At 41.8% G+C, this 20,523-nt stretch overlaps 1 protein-coding gene across 1 annotated transcript in view; it reads left to right on the top strand.

Moving 5' to 3' along the window:
• LOC147724146 (uncharacterized) overlaps positions 1-19,978 on the top strand; it is a 37,309-nt gene extending 17,331 nt beyond the window's left edge. Inside the window, exon 3 of the mRNA XM_086917995.1 lies at positions 19,332-19,978. Within this exon, the coding sequence (XP_086774121.1) occupies positions 19,332-19,978 (647 nt within the window). The remainder of the gene's footprint in view (positions 1-19,331) is intronic.
• The last annotated feature ends 545 nt before the right edge of the window (positions 19,979-20,523 follow it).

The following is a 20,523-nucleotide window of genomic DNA, read 5'->3' as shown; positions in this document are numbered from 1 at the left end:
TTATTTTCTATAGCGGGTTGTGGGTTTATAGGGGAATAGGGTGGGAAGTAATTTAATTGTAATTAAGTAAATAATTTTTTTCATTTATTGGTATTGATTTTAAATTTATTGTTAATCAATTTTTAATTGGTAATTAATTTCTATTAATTGGCAATTAATTTGTATTATTTGGTAATTATTTTGTATTAATTAAATATTTGATAATTATGATAATTGTATTAATGTCTTTTCTGTAGTGGGATGTGGGTTTATAGGGGAATAGGGTGTGAAGTAATGTAATTTTAATTAATAACATATTAAAAATACTTTTTGTGTTTTGATAATTAATTTACTGTTAATTTTTAATTGGTATTAATTTTTATTATTGATTAGTTTTTGTTATTGAAAATTAATTAGTTGTTGAATAATTATGAATAAGTTATAAATTTTTAATAACTAATATGTAGTTGTATTTCTAATTAATTATTACATGATATTAAATCGGTTATTAATTTCAATTAATGTTTTATTGGTATTGATATTTAATTTATTGTTAATAATACATTAAATCATTACTTCCCCTACTGTTAAACTCACTAGAGTGGGAATAGTAATTTTCACCCTCCCGCTATCCAACGCTTTCCCTACTGTTGCACTCTCTGGAGTGGGAATAGTATTTTTTACCCCTATGCTATCCAACGCTTTCCCTACTGTTGCACTCTCTGGAGTGAGAATAGTAATGTTTACCCCTACGCTATCCAATGCTTTCCCTACTGTTGTACTCTCTGGAGTGGAAATAGTAATTTTTACCCTTCCAATATCCAACGCTTTCCCTACTGTTGCACTCTCTGGAGTGGGAATAGTAATTCTTACCCCTACGCTATCCAACGCTTTCCCTACTGTTGCACGCTCTGGAGTTGGAATAGTAATTTTTACCCTCCCGCTATCCAACGCTTTCCCTACTGTTGCACTCTCTGGAGTGGGAATAGTCATTTTTACCCTTATGCTATCCAACGCTTTCCCTACTGCTGCACTCTCTGGAGTGGGAATAGTAATTTTTACCCCTACGCTATACAACGCTTTCCCTACTGTTGCACTCTCTGGAGTGGGAATAGTATTTTTTACCCCTACGCTAACCAACGCTTTCCCTACTGTTGCACTCACTGGTGTGGGAATAGTATTTTTTACCCTCCCGCTATCCAACGCTTTCCCTACTGTTGCACTCTCTGGAGTGGGACTAGTAATTTTTACCCTTACGCTATCCAACGCTTTCACTACTGTTGCACTCACTGGAGTGGGAATAGTATTTTTTACCCCTACGCTATCCAACGCTTTCCCTACTGTTGAACTCTCTGGAGTGGGAATAGTAATTTTTACCCCTACGCTATCCAACGCTTTCCCTACTGTTGCACTCTGGAGTGGGAATAGTATTTTTTACCCCTACGCTATCCAACGCTTTCCCTACTGTTGCACTCACTGGAGTGGGAATAGTATTTTTTACCCCTATGCTAGCCAACGCTTTCCCTACTGTTGCACTCACTGGAGTGGTAATATTAAATGTTACCCTCCTGCTATCCTACGGTAAAATATTGTACATTTTTTATTAATAAATTAAATTAATTATATCTTAATTATAAGGTTATTTGAGTATTTTTAAGTATGTTTTAGTTAATTATATTTATTATTTCATTAATTTTAAATTACTTTTAAGACATTTAAAAAAATTCGATATTTTGACTGACTATATTTTTTACAGACTATATTTTGGATTCGATATTTTTGTACTTACCTGTTTGTAGATAGGAATTCGATATTTTGGCATTCTATATTTTGGTGACTATATTTTGGTAAGTCTATATTTTGTCATTCTATATTATGTCAGTGATCCGGCTGCGCCAAAGGAATGGCAACCAATGGAAGAGGAGCTGGTTGTGGAGAAATCACAGGAGGCACAACATTCGGAAGTTGTACAGCCACAACTGGTGGCGGAGGTGCTGTAGCATTCTGTACATAAGGGGGTGGTGAACACAGGAGATGTGACATCAACAAATCTTTCTCAAGATCGTTCCTCGCTTCCTGTTCTTTAGTTGGCAAAACTGGGTAGCATCTATCTATCGCTAACTTCTTTACTCGTTTCATCTGTTCACTTTCTTGTTCTTCTTCATTATCCCTAAATGCAACCACAGCTTGTACCATTGACATGCCTCGTTCACGTTTATTTTTCTTCGCTAATTTCATTTCTTTCTGTTTGGCTTCTTTGCGCCATAGGCGAAAAGAGTCAAACATCGCAGGCCGGGCTTTCTTCTTAAAAAGTTTAACCTCTAGATTATCCAAAATTTCTGTGTCGAAGCTACCATATTGGGGCCATTTTAAAACACCATCCTTTCTGGTGTATCGGATCCATATTTCGTTATATGTGATAGGGCCTACGCCATGCTTCACATAGAGCTCATATGTTGGAGTTCCAATCGGAGGAACCGGACACGAGTCCTCCAACCGGGAATCCCTACTACAACCAAGACAAAACAAATTCCCAAGTCTGCTAAGACCAGGCATCTTCGCTCTCTAGTCTAGCTTCAAACTTCAAAGGATTATCGAATACAATAGTCTCATGAATACACGAGTCCTTCGGCTTTGGCTCTTGCAAGTTCCAAATCAAAGCGATCCCGAAGGATACCAAACTAAGAACCAAACTAAGGACTGGGAGACGCTCCACTTATACTTAACTGAGGTATCGATGAGGTCACCAGTAGACTCGTCTATCGTTTCGCTCTACCAATCATCAAGGGTCCAAAACAGGGGGATAGTCCGGGCAGCAGTCCTTCATAGCCGTCGGGAAGCGGGGAACCTCGCAGCAAAGACCTTCGGACCACGTCGACATAAAGGGGTCGCTGAAGTGGTTGGCCGTCCTCCGGAATTTTCACACGAAGCTCCTCATGAACCTCTGGCTTGGACCGGTACCGCTGATACCACCCCACGTTGGGCGCCAACGGAGGTACCGGGTTTTTATGGACCCGGCGCTGCCAGGGAGAACACCCGAAGACCTCAAGCCTTTCCTGTTTCAGACTACAGAAACACAGAGTCTTCTGGGTGAAGTCAAAGATCGTATTTATTGGCTGCAACCAGTAACAGGTATCCTAGAAGTACAACAGCATGTATGTTCTCAGGGGACTGCTCGTTTTTACAGAACCAGTCTTCTCTTTTTATACTAAATAATAAGCTTCAGGTAAACATTCTTTGTTTTACAGTCAAACATACACATATTTTTACTACAAAGAAAAAGCAGAGTCATGATGACAAGCCCACATTTCAGTTTGTCCAGTTCGTGATACATTACTCGGCAAGGCCCAGAACTTTCATCAGATATCGACGGACCCCTAATAAAATCGGGCACCTCCTCCTTGTAAAACAGATCATAAAGAAGAAACAGGGACAGGTGTGTGTGAGATTAGACATAGCTTGTGTGCGATGAACGGTTTATGACATGTTGCGCCTTGATACTAATCTCGTTCGGCCACTGGGAAAGGAACTGCCCGAACAGGTTTGGCTTGAGGCAGTGGAGTCAGCTCGCCCAGGTCACAGAGGAGTCAGCAAAGGTGTACGTGTCCTATCAGATCGAATTCGGCCTTAGTCATTCGACTATGTAAGGGCAATCACAAAATGGATGCCGCTCACAAAATGGAACCCGAGGTTTCAAGACGAAAACTACGATTTCAGGGTGATTTTGTCACTCGATCATGACGGAAATGCTTAGGTATAGTATTTAAACCATTTCCGGTCTGCTAGTACCAAAATCGTCATGGTACGATGATATTTATGACACGAGTGCAGAGCTTCGGTACCACACAATAGCGGAGTCCAGAATTGTCAAGTACCACAAGACCTGGCCCTTTTTGACAAGCTTATTCCCCAACTTTTTGCCTTTTGCCTCTTATTTGTCTGACCCTGTTTCATTGACTATAGGATTCTGGACACTATACTACTGCTGATCTGTGCTAAAGTGTATATGCTCTCTGTATAAATTATGACAATGATTGGTTATCCAGGACTGGCATTTTTGATTTACTGCTAAGTCTAAGTAAGGTGCACTGTGTGTGCCAAGGCCTGTAAATCAAATGCTACTAGTGGGCTTGCAGCACTGGATATGTCCCCCATATGAGTAGCCCTTTAAATGTGTCTCAGACCTACCACTGTAGTGTCTGCGTGCGCAGCTGTAACCTGCCAAGTTGTCCTGGCAACTGCACCCACTTGCCAGGCCAAACCTTCCCTTTCCTTACATGTAAGACACCTCTAAGGTAGGCCCAAGATACCCTCATGGGCAGGGTGCAGCATATGTGAAAGATAAGACACAATCTGGTGTGAGTGACATGTCCTGATAGGGAAATATTGTGTATTTCGTTTCTCATTATTGAAAGGCTGTCTCTCCCATAGGCTTATCATTTGGCCTGCACTGCAAGATTTTCCATGTGTACCTTTCCTTAGACACAAGATAGATTAGTGGAATTTAGGCTCTCTGAACTCAGAATTTATTAACACACCTTTTGGTAAAAGTGTTTTTTTTTTAATTCTGTGTTTGAAAATGCCGAAAGTGGGCATTTTTTTACTTTACCATTCTGTGTGTCTCTCGCTGTTTGTGTATTCAGCTTCAGGTGTTTGACGGAGCTGGGATGTGCATTCACCCTAGATGGTTAATGGGGGGGTTGAGGTGTGTCCTGGCTTGCCTGGGTGACTCATCGCTGGGCTGAATAAACCTGGTCTTGCATTTGTAGGAGGAGTTTTGATTCACTTGAATAGGCTGTGTCTCCATTTTCACAATGCTGTCTCCGCCCCCTGTGGGCATGCTGCACCAGGGAGGACAAAACTGGGTTGGACTGGGTTCAGAGACACTTACAGCAAAGGGAACAATGACAAAATGGGGTAAAAGTATTGCACCTAAAACCACAAGACGACCCTGTCAAGAAGAAGAGCAGAAGGGCTGTGTGAGGAGCACTGCCTTTTCTGAGTGAGTGGTGGGTTAGCCTGCAGTTGTTGCTTCTGTCATGGTGGATGAGAAGGACTGACTCTTTTTGCCCAGCTGTGGTATCCTGCTTGGGAAGAATCTCGAAGGGCTTGTGTGTGCTTGCCTCCTGTTTTGGGAAACTCAGGAACATCAAACTTTCCATTGTGCTCTTCCTTTGCTGAAGAATTAGTGGGGGGTTTGTCTGCTGAACCTCCCCCACCTAGCTTTACTGCTGGAGGAGCTTCTGTGTGTTTTTCTGGGGGAAGCCAATACATTGCCTGGGTTTTATTGCTAAAAGTCTGGTTGTGGTTTGCTGGCCCAATAAAGCTCCTGCTAGGCACTCAGTCGAAGCCAGGAGAGAGCCTGCAAGAAGCGGGTGGTGAGCGCTTCCATTTTTGTGTATCCTACTCTCAGCAGAACCGAGAAGCTGCTGAGGAGCAGAGTGTGTCCCTGGTAGGCGAGGGAAGCCACGCCTGCCATGACTAAGGGCACTGTTCAGCTCCCCTCGAGGCAGCACGGCACTGGGGGCCGTGAGGAGAAGCTGCAGAGGGAACAAAAAGAAGGAGAAAGCCCCAGATCAGAGCCCTCACAATGATAGGCTACACTGACACCTTTAGTGGGCAAGGCTCGGGCTCCAGAGTAGAGTGGAGAAAGGAGCACGCAGAGAAAAGCTGCACCGGTTTCCTGTACTGGGAGAGGTACTGAATCCACCGCACCAGGCTGAACAGCTGCATGTCTTGCCAGCAGCTTAGAAGCGGGCAGCAACTTCCTCTCTGGTAATGCAGGCCCGTGAGCAAGGCCCACCGACATTTTTCCAAGGGCGTGCAGCAGGAAAGACGCCTGAACGCAGGCACAGATTTTGGCTTCCAGTAGCGGCACCCCAGGTTAGCTTTAACACATGCGGGGGGCTAGGAGATGGTCTCCCCATAGACTCCACAGTGTGGGTGCCCTCCTCCTTTCTGGTAGGACGTACCTGGGTGAGCACGGTTACGGAGTATGGAGCTGATCGCCCTGGAGGTTGGCTTTTGTTAAGAACAAGGCTCAGAGTTACCATAGCCTCCAGAATAGGCACACATTGTCTCAGAAACAGCACGGGGCTCAGGAAATTACTGTATTGTCTATGACAGGAGCACAGGAATGAAGTCGGCGAAAACCTCAGGGTACACCAGGTTCTAATAGCGATACCTGGTTAGTCATGTGTGTCTCCCTACCTAACTGCTACAACTCATACCCTGATATAATGATATAGCTCTGGATAGTAGGATATGCACCGTAAGTAAATGTAAATTGCCCTTCATGATGTCTTTATATGGGGTACTTCATGTTGTCTGTATGACATGTGCAAACTAATAAGTGTTTACCTCAGTGTTCTAACTGTGATGTTGTGCCTAATGTTTCTGTGACAAGTGCAAATTCTAAGCATTGTTTTATTGCACTAAATGTGTTATGACAATGCCCTTGTAGTGAGGTGATTTATGATCTATGCATTCTTGTGACTATTCCCTAGTTGATAAAGTGATTAGTGAATTATGTGATTGTTGTCTAATGTGTTTTATGTATAATACTAGGGATATTTGTACATAACATTGTGTAGAGTCAAGTTTTTTTGTGGTGTGCCCAGTATGTCACTAGTGTGTGTGTTGTGCAAACTGTTCACACATTGCCTCTGGGATAAGCCTGACTGCTCTGCCAAGCTACCAAGGGGGTGAGCAAGGATTATCTTATGTGTGTAACTCCCTTACCCTGTCTAACGTTGTGTGTTTTGCCTGTCTTAGGTGTATACCTAGCCAACCAGAAACCTTCAATCCTAACATCCTGCTACTTGCTCGACTGTCCAACTTCATCATATTGTTCTTGACTTCCAAAATGCCTTTGCCCTCCACAGTTCCAGCAAAATTCCAGCACCTCAAACCTCCCCTTGCCCGGCAGTACCCTCGCACCTCATAAATTGTCATTACCCCTCATTCATTCATGCACATACTTTTTCATCTAGTTATCCTTCTTTCTATGTCCTTACTGATCCGCTCAACCATACAATCACTATTCTATTGTCACATCCAACCTTTGAATCAATATCAAATGTATTAATCCAATCACCAGGTACACCCAACATGCAAGCAATCAATGCAGAAGTATCTTCAACTATTAGTAATACGTATCAGATTTGCAAATGATTTGTTATGAGAGAGCTCCAGAAGAGTAAATTTGATAATGTACTCCAGAAACTAAGCCATGGCCTACATTTGTTATAAAAAAAAAATCCAAAGTATAAGAAAATGCATTTATTGGGAATATTATAGCCTGCGGCTAGGATAATAAAGGAATGATGATGTACAAGGCAGCAAGGCAGAATGATAGATTTAATATTACGTTGACAATGCATGTCATGGGTCGGAAACATATAGCGATATCTCTACTATGCAAACCCAGTTACGTTGGCGAGACTGGAGCTCCATTTTGCAACAAGAACTTAACAAATTGTTTCACAAATGGAAAAAGAGTTGCCCATCCAGATGTAAAAGCACACTATCATGCCACATCATGTGCCAAAGTTGTATTGGAAAATAATGTGTTTTTTTTGTTTTTTTTTCAATTTCAGAAAGAAGGATTGAACCTAAATAAAGAATGTGAACGTTATGGGTATTTTCTGTATTACAATAACTGAAAGAAACTACATATCTTAAGACACCTTGGAAGAAAATTCAACCAATGGCACAAGCAATTCTGTAAATGTCGCTGTGATAGATATCATGTTCTGCTGCTTGCCATTTTGATCAACATCAGGGAATGCAGTTTGGCATTTGAAATTGACAGAATATATTTGAGAGGATACTTTAAGTACAGTTCACATTGCCAAAGCTTTCAGGACCCCCTCATTGCTTCCGAAATCTGGTTTGTCTAATATGACTACATTCTATGTGACTTAGGGCCAGATGTAGGTAAATCCGATTTACCGATTCTTAAATACCGACTCTTACCGATTCGGTATTTAAGAGTCGGTAAATTGGAAGGAGGCAGATGTAGGTAAAAAATTACCAAATCTGTAAGAGTCGGTAGTTACAGATTCTGTAAATACCGAATCTGTATTTCCCATTGATTCCTATGGGCCTAGAAGCCCATAGGAATCAATGGGAAATACAGATTCGGTATTTACAGAATCTGTAAATACCGAATCCTGCAAGGGTGCAGGGGGTGTCACTTTGACACCCTCTAGCACCCCAATTCCGGACTTGTGTGCCATGTGGCACACAGACATGCCCTAAGGGCATGTCTGTGTGTCACATTGCACAGGTGTGCATGCACACCTGAATTCGGTATTTTACCACCCAATAGGATTGGGTGGTAAAATACCCAATTTTAAGGGCCTGTGGCACTCTTAGGAGTGCCACCTATATGTGGTTTTTCCGAATCAGTAAATATACCGATTCGGTATTTTACCGATTCTGTAAATGTACCGATTCGGTAACTTTACAGAATCGGTAAAATATAGGCCCCCTACATCTGGAAACCCTAATACCGGTCGGTAACGGCCGAATTCGGCCGTTACCGACCGGTATTAGGGCTCCTACATCTGGCCCTTAGAGTGGTAAAAAAAAACAACCCTGAACGCACAATCATTTATAGAATGTTGTTACTGTGTGGCAGCCAACGGAGATTACTAGCCCACACCACCTCCCCTAAGCATGCCTTAGACACCTCTGCTTCGCTACCCTGAGAGAGTAAAGTGCTACCAAGGGGTTCTTGTTTCCCAGTAGGGAGACAATTATGGACCTTGTACCTGTGCTGACCTCACAACCTGAACAGCTAGTTGCCCAATTGATTATGGGATGAACCAGGCCAACTGCTGGAGGAAGCATTCAGGTGAATTTCTTGATCACTTCTCATGCTTAAAGGTGTTCTCCTCTTTATTATCTGCATCAAAATGTTCATAATTCCCGGAAATGTCTACTTTGCTACCTGCTCTGGTTGATTGGATTGAAGCAAAGTTGCTTACTACCTCATGCAATCAATACATCAACTAACCCACCAGGATTCTGCGATGCATTTAACTTCACTCCCAGTTAGATCCCAATATTACTTGGATTAAATATGTTTAGAAGCCACGGTGTGGCTTAGAATTGTTGTGCTGAGTCACTGCATGACTAGCACAATGGAAATAGACCTTTCTCTGTGTACGACATTAATCGGGTATGACCAGTAAAAGAAATAGCATGCATTTAAGAGCAAAATAGGACTTCCACTATTTCAGATCAGATCAGTATGAGAGCAAAACTGCTCTGTGGCCAGTCTCAATAAGGCGTTGAGATGTTCTGCTCATGATTATTCCTTAAGTACGTAATGTGCCATTTAGATCTAACCAATACCTTAAGATGCAAAGCACTACCGGAATTCGTATTTGCATTGGATGATCATTTTGTCTGAACCTGACATAACAGTCAGGGTAATTCATTGGAAAAATAAATCCACACTGATTTTTACACCCAATCGTTTATACAAGATTGAAAAACTCTCATGGCCTCATTGAGCGCACAATGGAGCAAATCCAATTTGCATCAGCTAATTTCCATCCTTTGTTCCTGTTTTTACACTACTGCATGGGGCCCTGGGAGGCAGGAGTAGCTGGTAATTCCTCAATGCTTGGTGTCTGTGAGTGGGCAGATGATACCGAGGGGCTTATGTCAACAAGTAGTCTTACTTCCTCCAGCAAACGGTTTCACAGCTTCCTACTGCTATCTTAGTGAGAAGAAGTATTCACCACAGCTGCTGTAATGTGTGAGCCGCCCATCTACCCCATTGTTGAATGGATAGTAGGGATGCAGTGGCAACAGCCACAATGGTGCAAGAGGCAGGAGTGTGGCTAGTTACCGGGAGACTGTTACCTAATGACAAGAGCCATTTACTTTTTTTATTGGGTATGTTTTAGTATAGTAAATGAAGACATGGGGTAATGTTAAAAGTGGCAAGCTTTAAAGATAAGCTTAAGCAAATGAGTTAGGAGACTGCAATACTATTGAACACAGTGAAAGAAGTACTGGGCTAAAGAAGGATCAGGCTTCCTTAGACGCGGCTCTAGAACTTAAAAGCAGTTAAATACAAAAACTCATTAATGCTCAAAATAGGCTTTAGAGGCATGTTAATTAAAGTTTTGAAAGATTATTTAAAACCTTATCTTACATCACAAAGGTCACTACTTAACAATAAGCAGTCCTATATTATCCTCTTTTGTCATATCACCCACGGGATAACATACGTTTTATTTACCTCATATTATATTGGAAGCCCCTTACTTTTGCTTTCATATTTTGTGTCATGTCTTTTTATATTGTATTTTTTTTTATTTTGCAATTGTATTTTATTCGTTTTTTTTAACTTTGTAGCATGGCTTTCTTTTATGTGTGTATGTACCTGCTAAAGAAAATAAACTAAACTTAGGGGTTGATTTAGAGTTTGATGGAGAGGGTTTACTCTCCCTCACTGGTAGGTTTTACCTTGTGTTGAGAGACAGTAGAAAGAAAAAATTACCCCCACACCATGAGTGAAAACTCCCATGGTGTGGGGGTCATTAGCTTTTTTATTTTCAAAAACAGATTCTCAATTTGGGAGTTAGTTTTTTTTTTTTTCCGAAAACCTTTATTATATCTTCACAGCTTTACACAGCATGCCGCCTACATCCCGAGAGGGCCGGCCGCTAATCTGGAGTGTCACATTAGAACGACCTTCATAAATACAGACAGTGTAGGTTATTGCAAAAGTCATATCAGTAAAGGCCGCCAGCGAAAGTAGTGAAGGTCAAAAGCAAATGTTCCATGCAGGGTGAGTGAGGTTCTCATTTTCTATTTTTCAAAACTAACTAAAAGAACAGTCGAACATCGGGAAATCACAGTACGATCATTGACTATGTATATTGCTAGATAGACGTGAGAATACACCTGGATTAAAACAACGTCATTTGCATCCACAAGTTAACATAGGGTATAAAGGAAACATCGCCCCCCCCAACCCCTCCTGAAGGACCCCACCCCACAACCAACCACCCTCACTCCTACCCGTCATCCTCATCCGAGTCCAATGGGTCATCTTCTGGCAGCGGGTCGCAGATGTCACCCCGGTAAGTGTTCCACGGGGACCATACCTTGTTCCACTTGCCAGGACAAGCTCGGTTTAAGTATACCGCCCTTTCTGTAACCATAGTTCTGTCCATGTTAATGCACCACTGTGATGTTGTCGGGAGGTCCGCCACCCCCCAACGCTGCGCAATGTCTCGCTTTGCTACCATCATACCCAGTGTCACCCAAAGGCGGCCATGCCGGGACAAATCTGTTGGTTCCCATACATTGAGGAGGCACCGTCGTGGCTCCGGTAGTACCGAGACCTCCAGCACCTGTGATATAGTGCGTAGGACCTGACGCCAGTAGTTGTGTATGCGTGGACAATCCCAGAATGTATGGAAGAAGGTGCCCTCCTCCCCGCAGCCTCGCAAGCAAAAGGGATCAGGGGTCCGTTGTATGCGGTGTAGTAGCGTTCTAGTGTAATATGTTCTATGGAGGACTTTGAGCTGGATTAGCCTCATCCTGGCCGATATGCCTGCTTCCTTGGGGGAAGCCAATGCCTCATTCCACTCATGTTCGTCAAGCGCGCCCACCTCCTGCTCCCATTTCCCCTTAAGGGATATCAGCGGATCCGGGGAGTTGTTAAGGAGCTTCCGGTATGTGAGGGAGGTCGCCTTCTCTACCATATAGTCCGTCAGGAGGCGATTCTCCAACGGGGAGGACTCAGGAAGAGTCGAACCAGCCGGGATGGCTGATAGTAGTGCATGGCGAATTTGTACATACCGGTTGGGAGTTAGTTTTTGAAAAAAGTAAAATTTAGTAAATGATTGATAGCAGGATGTCATATTTGATAAAGCCACCCACAAACGCTTACAACATTGTAATACACCTCCCGCTCCTGCCAATGTTAAGAGATGTCTAAAGGGCCGAGCAACTGCTCTACATTTGGGGGGCAGGATGTTGGTCACAGAGACAGAGTAACTTACTATGTTGCCCTGATGGGCATTATTGCTTCGTCAACCAAACCCTAAATCAGACCCTAAATACCAGTATTAGGTGACACAGATGAAAAAGTCTGCCCCAAGGAAATAGATTAAACTCTTTAAAAACTTGTGAAGGAGGGGACAAAGAACTCAGAGATCAATGTGATGGAACCTCTGCTCAATCATGAATTTATCATTTGTGAATTTATCAGCAAAACGTGAACATAATTCCAGTTTTGGCTAGCTGGTTTTTACATTCAAGTACATATCCCAACACATCTTTATTTTTCTTACATTGACACAAGAGGGCATCGACGCCCACCACCGTGAGATATTAGTGATTTTTTAGCAAATGTCTTAATTTAAACCATACTGATTTTCATCAACATGATATAATGCATTATTTGCATTACACATTCCTGTTGGTTAATTACTTTTAAGTCCCACTGACAGCAGTGTGGCATGGCACTTATTGTTTTTTACTGAAATGGTTCAAGAGATATTTCAGACTACTAGAGGAAAATGCTTTCTTCAGTCATGATTAATTTTGGCCTCTGGGAATAAGGTTTTACTCTGTGATGTCTTCATTAGGTACAGCGATCCTTGTGTGGCTGATACTACCAACAATGTATAAGATATTAAATAGTAATACATTTCTTTTTACAATTGTAGTACATGTGCATATATGTACTGAAAACAATGCTTTATTTTCTTTTTCTTGATGTGCTACCATACTGGTTTATACAGATGCTACCAGGTAACGGAGTATTTATCTTGAAAAACTGCTTGACATTGTTTACACAATCTAAAAACAGAACGATTTTGCGATGTGTTTTTTTTTTGGGGGGGGGGTGAAATTCTACTATATGGGTTTTGCTCCCCATCCTGTGCGAAAATCCTGGTGCTCCGCAATATAATAAATCCATGTAAAATTCCCAGCATTGGACAGCAGTCTTTCTTAAGACAGTACATGGTCACCATTGTGAATTGCATTATTGTGCAGACGCCAAAGCCATTATTGCTTTGCAGTTGTTATCAGGGACCAGTGCATACAATCTTAGACATTGATTATCCCAAGCTAGCTTGCTGCATTTTGTGGCATTTCGTTTCAAATTCAGAACGGGCTTCTCTTCACTGCATCTTGAGACGGCTCTGGACGTCACTGTGTTCCATCTGTTTCTGTTGCAAAGTAACAAGATTTTATCCATCCATTAAGTCAACAATGGTACTGCAAAATGATCAAATAATTTCATGATTTTGTGATGCTCTGCCATTGAGCCATGCACTGCCCACAACCTACCCAATTAAGGGCCATATGTATCAAGATTCCGTTTTGCGAATCCTAAATAGCGATTTTTTGCGAATCGCAATTTAGAATTCGCAAAACGGAATGTATGTACAAAATCGCTATTTTTTAGCGATTCCTTATTATTCTTTATTTGCGAATTTGCATTTTGCGAATTCGCAAATAAAGAATAATTTCCAATGCATTCCTATGGGCCAGGAGGCCCTGCTGCACCCCGTGAAATTTATATGTGTGTGCATGTGGCACACATACATGCCCTATGGGCATGTATGTGTGTCACATGCCACCCTCACAAATGCCAAATAGGGCATTTTTAAAAGAAATCGCAAATTACCACCAACTACAAGTTGGTGGTAATTTGCGATTTCTTAACACAAAATCGCAATTTCAAAATGTTTCATACATATCATTTAAGGAATCGCAAAATTTGCGATTCCTTAAATGCTATGGCAAAATAAGGAATCGCAAATTATTGTGATTTCTTAAATTGCGATTTTTTCATACATAGGAAAAAATGCAAAAAGGCCGTTTGCGAGTCTCAAAGGCCGAAATTCTACGAATTTCGGCCTTTGTGAGTCGCAAAAGCCTTGATACTTCTGGCCCAATGTCTGCAAAAATACTTGAACACAGTTTTATTTCAGATTTTCAGACAGGGATTTAGCTCACAGATGCACGTGTCACTCGGAATATTCATATAAGAAAATATTAGCAATCTATTCTAGTTTACCACTACCCACGTACACGTGAATCAATTTTATTTTTGCTTGGTTGGCTGTTGCCATGAAAAGGTTGCAGTACAAATACCGTGGGCACCGTGTCTATTAGGTAGGCACCTGGCAGTTCATGTAATGATAATTGATAAATCCTTGCACAATGTGCTAAATGTCCACAGCTGTGAGATATTCATGATTTGTAACTTTAAGCTTTGTAGGAAGACTTTTGAGACTGTAACATGAGCATCCTGCTTGAAATGTGTACAATATGGACTGTCAGCCGCTTGCATCTTTGCCTTGTTTGAATAATACGTGGTATCATTAAATTAAATATCTTTATTCCATAAGCATTTATTCTAAAAGGTGCAAATGGAATACATAATCGTATATACAAATCTGAATAAAGCAAATAGAGGAGTTGTTCCAGTGCATGCTATTTAGAAAAACCACGCCAACAAGAACCACCTGCTTACTACTTAGTAACTTCAAGACTCAAACATATATTATATTGATGACAGAAACAAATCCAAATATCATACTTGACGCTTTCACTTTACGAAATGACATTTTAGGAGTCTGCATCACAGTATGAAGGATATATATTTATCATTTTAAATGGAATTGAATATGTTGCATGGCTGTTTATTAGTGCTTTGTTCCTTGATAAATGTAAGTTCAGACACTAATATTAACTGTGAAACAGTAACAGCCTAATTACCAAGCTAACTATTCCTTTGAGTAACATAAAAACCTACACTAAAGCAAAACCGCTAATTGCTTCACACTTATTAGGCAGTATACTTAATTATAAGACAGCAGGTATACCCAACTTCTGTGCTACTTCGCAGCATCTATGGCAAAGTGTATCCACCTTGTGATAGAAATGTGCAGCGATTGCATCTATTTATTAAAAAACACATGTACTAACATTTTAAAGTAAGCAGTGGCAAAGCCAATACTCTTCTATTAATACATTTAAAAAAAATATGTATTTAATGTATCACGATTATGAAACATTTCACTCATCAAATCACTCACAGACTTGGAAAGACACGAAAAGGGAAATTAGGATAGGGTAGCTTTGACTCATACAGACAAGACAATAGAGGCGGCTCCTCCTCTTTGGTGAAGGAGCGTCACCTCACTGCTTTCTCGCAGTGCGAGAAGCAAAAACATATAATGGTAATAACTTTTAGTTCGTACCATTTTATGTTTGCTTTGCGAGCGGGCAGGTGGGCATTGCAGCTCTGCTTACGGAGCAGTGCAGGAAAGGAGTTGTTTGCCCACTCCTAAGTGTGCAATGACTGTTTGGTCGGCCGTCTTGGTCCGCACAAACAAGTCTTGCACACTTTCCCCTTCTCCATCCAGGCTGCATGGATATCATGCCCACCTCTCCAGCCCATGGCTGAGCGATATGTCAGGACGCTCAGACCAATCACAATGTTGCATTGCAGCGTTGTGATTGGTTCAGGGGAAGGGGCCTGACTGCTTCCTTTCTGTTCCTTTTTAATTATGCCCCCCTGTACGTGCCAACCTCCCCCCGGGACCACCCTCTGCCTCACCTGCATCTCCACCCACAAGCCATGCCAGCCACAACTGCAAGACAATACACTACATTATGAAATCAATTGACATCCTCCCTTCCATGCTAGCCTGCACACTTCCATGGTTTTGGTTGAAGAGCCAGTATTATGGCCCTTTCAGGATAGAACAGATGCTTGGTGATGCCTTCTTTAGTTGCTGCGGTTCGCTGGATTTTGGAGCCCTGAGCCAAACATGCGTTGGATGCTCTTATTTGGAACAACGTTTAAATTATTATCAGTTTTCAGCTCATTCACACCCCCATGCTGCAACGCTTTTACCGAATTAAGGGCCCGCTGTAGGTCGACATTTACCGACCGGTAACAGCCGATTCGGCCGTTACCGACCGGTAAATGGCTATTCTAGATGCAGGTGGCCTATTTTACAGATTCGGTAAATTTACCGAATCGGTAAAATACCGAATCGGAATTTTTACCGATTGGGTAATTTTGAGATGTAGGTGGGACTCTTCTGAGTCCCACAGGCCTTACCGAATCGGTATTTTACCACCCAATCCAATTGGGTGGTAAAATACCGATTCCAGGTGTGCATGCACACCTATGGCATGTGACAGACAGACATGCCCTTAGGGCATGTCTGTGTGCCACATGTCACACATGCCTGAAAGCGGGGTGATAGAGGGTGTCAAAGTGACACCCCCTGCACCCTTGCAAAATTCGGTATTCACCAAATCGGTAAATACCGATTCGGTAATGCCCATTCATTCCTATGGGCTTCAATGCCCATAGGAATCAATGGGCATTACCAAATCGGTATTTACCGATTCTGTAAATGCCAATTCTTACAGAATCGGTAATTCAATTACCGATTCTATCTACATCTCCCCCCTTCTATTTTACCGATTCATAAATACCGAATCGGTAAAATTCGATATTTATGATTCGGTAAAATATACTTACCGACATCTGGCCCTTAATGTTAATATTTCCGAAGTTCTCAAAGAAAGGAGGGAAAATATTTGCAATTACTTACATAAATAGGCACATAAAAAGCTGCAGCGATGCTGCCAGTGCTCATGAGCACTAACCGTGGCAGCACTCTCAGGATCTACAGATGCTAGCATTCTTAGACACTACATAGCAGTGTTCTCAGGTACTAAGCATGTCTGAAATCTAAAGCACTACAGATAGAGCACTACTGAGATGGCTGTGTTCTAAGACACTACAGTAGGAGGCACTCCCGTGACCGTAGATGGTGCTACCTATCATTAGAGAATGTTGGGCTCACATTTTAGCTTTAATTTCACCAGTCGTACCTCCCTGGACAAATGTCAGTGGTTAGGTCAAAACATCAATAGGGTTCTGTGAAATGATTAGCAGAACTGAACTAAAGCAAACAGTCAGTGGAGTAAGCTCATGTGAAGCAGGATGAGGTCAGGGGCAATAAAAGTCCAGTACACCCTGTGTAACTGTCCAACTAGCAATCCCCACAAAGTAAACTGCAGGACTAATGATGGGCACATTGTTTGTTTTTCTACTTGTTATTATTGGATGTGCAATGAAGGTCTTACGGAATACATCAGACTAACAATGTGAGTGGCATGCAGGCACCACTAGTAGGGATGGGACAGCAATGCACTGCATTACTAGGAGTGTGTCTTATGCCCCTTTATTCATTGGGTAGAGGATTATCTTAGTACTAAAAGTGGCAACTTGCTCCAAAACCGAATTTCACATGTGATGACCCATGAGCCCTCCGTCACACAGTAATGAACCCACGGCTGACATAGTGTTTTCTCAGATTAAATTCACCAACCTAATCTTAATAAACATTACTTGTGGTAGCTTCTGAAAATACAGTTTTGCAACATAACAATTTTTACATTTAACAATGCAAGGATGGGTAGTTTGACTTATCCATTCCATCTTCTCTATCAGGTAGGCAAATGTACCATGAAAAGAGCAATATATTATGGTTCTTGTCATGGACAAGTGTTAGTTTCAAAGTTAACTGGCTTACCCTTTTTTTCGTGCACATGGATGTTTATCAATAATGCAGCAACAGTTTAAAAAGCAGATATTTATATAGTTGTTTCCTAATATTACAATAGGTCATTGTTCATAGTTATGCATGGGGTCAAATCCATTAGTCTGGTTTCAAGCGTGTAATATTAGCATGAAACAGAGACTTGCTTACTCAGATCTTGACTGCTGAAAAATGGATTTGTGGAAATTCTAAACTTCACACATTTTTGAAAGATGCAGATTTATATGTCACACATTTCTCGTCTCTAAATACAGGACAGCACAGTGGGAGGAATTGGGAAAGCCTTCGGTAGGACACATCACGAATTGCACTGGCAGCAGAAGCTTAGCACAGGAACTGAAAGTATATGCTGAGGGCTAAAGAAACGTTATAGAAAAAGATTAATTCCATAAGATCAGTTGTCTGAGAAATCTCAAGGGTCTATGGAATGGTCCTTGCACACTTTTGGGACAGCCCCACTGATTATTTGTTCTTGATAAAAGACAAGCTTAAAAAAATGCACTGGGAGACGGTTGCACGTGAAGAATGTAGGTGCAACAATTCCAGCTCGCTCACAGGACTCTTCTTACAGATCAAATCTTGCCCAGATCTTGAGCTGTATTGGGACGCTATTACAAAGCCTCTAGATCGATAACTCTATTTCCAATTTAGATCAGGGGCCATTCCTCTAAAGTGCTTTACATCCAAATGGTCCGCAACAAAGAATAACACATGTAACATATGTGTAGACTAGGTAGAAACTCTATCACATCTACTGTTTGTGTGCCCTGCATAGGCAGGCCTGCGCAAAGCATGGCTAGCGCGAATCTTTAGGAATATGGGTATAAGATCGTGTTGTACCGCTCTCCGTATTCTGGGAACAGACCCGTCTCTCTGTTATGCCATCCAGATAGCAAAATTCTTAAGGTGGATGTGGCTAATTCGTGCGCAGCGAATTATGCCTGAAAACTGAAAACCGAGGGGCATATTACCAACAACTAGCAATAATTATTGCTATGTTGGTTTAGCGGTGATATTTTTATTGCCGGGCTGTCGCGATTTTTATTGCTTAGGAACCTTGCTATTATCAAGGTTTATCTCCTAAGTGATAAAAATCGGCCGAAATGCATGAATATCGCTGAAAAGTCAGCGATATTCATGCATTACCGAGCTAATGCTCTTAGCCATGTTATCCACTTACCATCACGTCTTTCTGCGGCCCGCGGACCGGGAGCTGGGGAAGGGCGGCTCAGGAATTCGGCAGAGGACGCCGAACAATAGCCAAGATTGGAACGCTAACTAGCAGAGGTTGGGGGAGAGGAGAAGAGAACCTGACAAAGTCTGCTTCTGTTTCTTCGGAGGTGAAAGGTGCTGAGGGCTCGTTGGAGTCCACACAGACAGCATATTCAGCGAAGATCGATTCGGAGCAAGTAAGGAGTGGGGTGGACACTAAGAAACTGGCGTTGGGGCGTCCCAGGTACTTATTAAGGAGTACCAAACTCGACAATAACAAATTTGTTCTGGGGAAGCCCAAAATATTACAAAAAAACCGTCAAAAAGTGCTCTGTAAAAGAGACCAAGACCATTAAACCAGGAGAGTGTTCTTTAAGAAAAGATAAAAAAAAGGGAAGCAAAAGGGGGCTGAACATAAGCTAGCAGCGACCCCATCGCTAAAATCATACTTTAAACCAGTTCCTAAGGTATTGGTCCTGAAACCACACCCTGTACTTCTAGTTCAAGACCCTACCCTCGCTTCAGCCAAGGGTGGTGAGTTAGCGCAGCCTCTGCCTGAACTTATAGAAGAGCAGGACTGGTCTGTACATTTAACTCCAAACCCTTTTCAGGCACTGGCAACTGAGATGGAAGCAGAGGAGGGAGAAAGCACGTTAATGACCACAGAAATGACTAATGAGGAGGGGTCTCAGCAGCTTAATACATTAATAGCCTCTGATGGAGTAACAGGAGCAATAAGAGGAGAAAGTGAAGAAGAGACGGAGGAAGAGGCACTGGTAGAAAAGAAAATGGGTGATGTTACACCCTCAGTGGTAACAAAAAGTATAAACATTGAGAGAGCGCTGACATCTCAGGAAGGATTGGAGAAGGTGCAGATAGCTCTTCAGCAAAATAACTCTGACACACTAGATATGTCGGTTTTGGAGCTGGTAAGGAAACTGGAAAAAGATATCCATATGGGTTTTGAAGCCTCTAAAAGAAATCAGGCGCGTATAAGTGCTACATGTACTTTACTAGAGGACAAACTTGACAAATTAAGTACTCGCACGGAAGCTATTGAGACAGAGGTGAAAGTTATGCAGGGAAGAATTTTGGATAACCGTAAGGAAATTGAGAATATAAAACTTAAGGATAGAGAGTCTGATTAGAGAGTCGAGAGGTTGGAGAATATGCAAAGGTGAAATAATTTGAAGATCCTAAAACTACCAGAAGGAAATGAGGGTTCAGATATAAAAAGCTACGTAGTTCAATTGATGAAAAAGGAATTACAGTTAGTAGAGACAGAAGAAATGTTGCTACGCGACATCCAGAGAGTACATCGAGACCCCTTCTGGTTTAATGCGAATCGTTCTAAACCTAGGAAAATATTGATTAACTTTTTAACGTATAACCTAAAAGAGAAGATTCTGACAGCAGCCCTCAAGAAAAAGAATATAATGGTGGATGGAATTGCAGTGGATATTAGGTCAGATCTATCGCCAGCTACAGCAAGTAGACAGTGGGAATTAGGAAAGCGATTGGCACCACTTAGAGCAATGGGGGCAACTGCTCAGTTGAAATTCACTGCTTTTTTAAAAGTAATGTGGCAAAATAAAATGTACACGTTACAAGTTGAAGAGGCAGATGCCTTTCTGGATCAATCCCAAGAAGAATAGTATTAAAGGGTCCGATTGCTGATTATACCCTTAAAAGA

This window comes from Lissotriton vulgaris, chromosome 4_1 (genome assembly GCF_964263255.1).
Source record: "Lissotriton vulgaris chromosome 4_1, aLisVul1.2, whole genome shotgun sequence".
NCBI classification, from domain to species: Eukaryota; Metazoa; Chordata; class Amphibia; order Caudata; family Salamandridae; genus Lissotriton; species Lissotriton vulgaris.
This window is presented reverse-complemented; position numbering and strand designations above follow the sequence as displayed.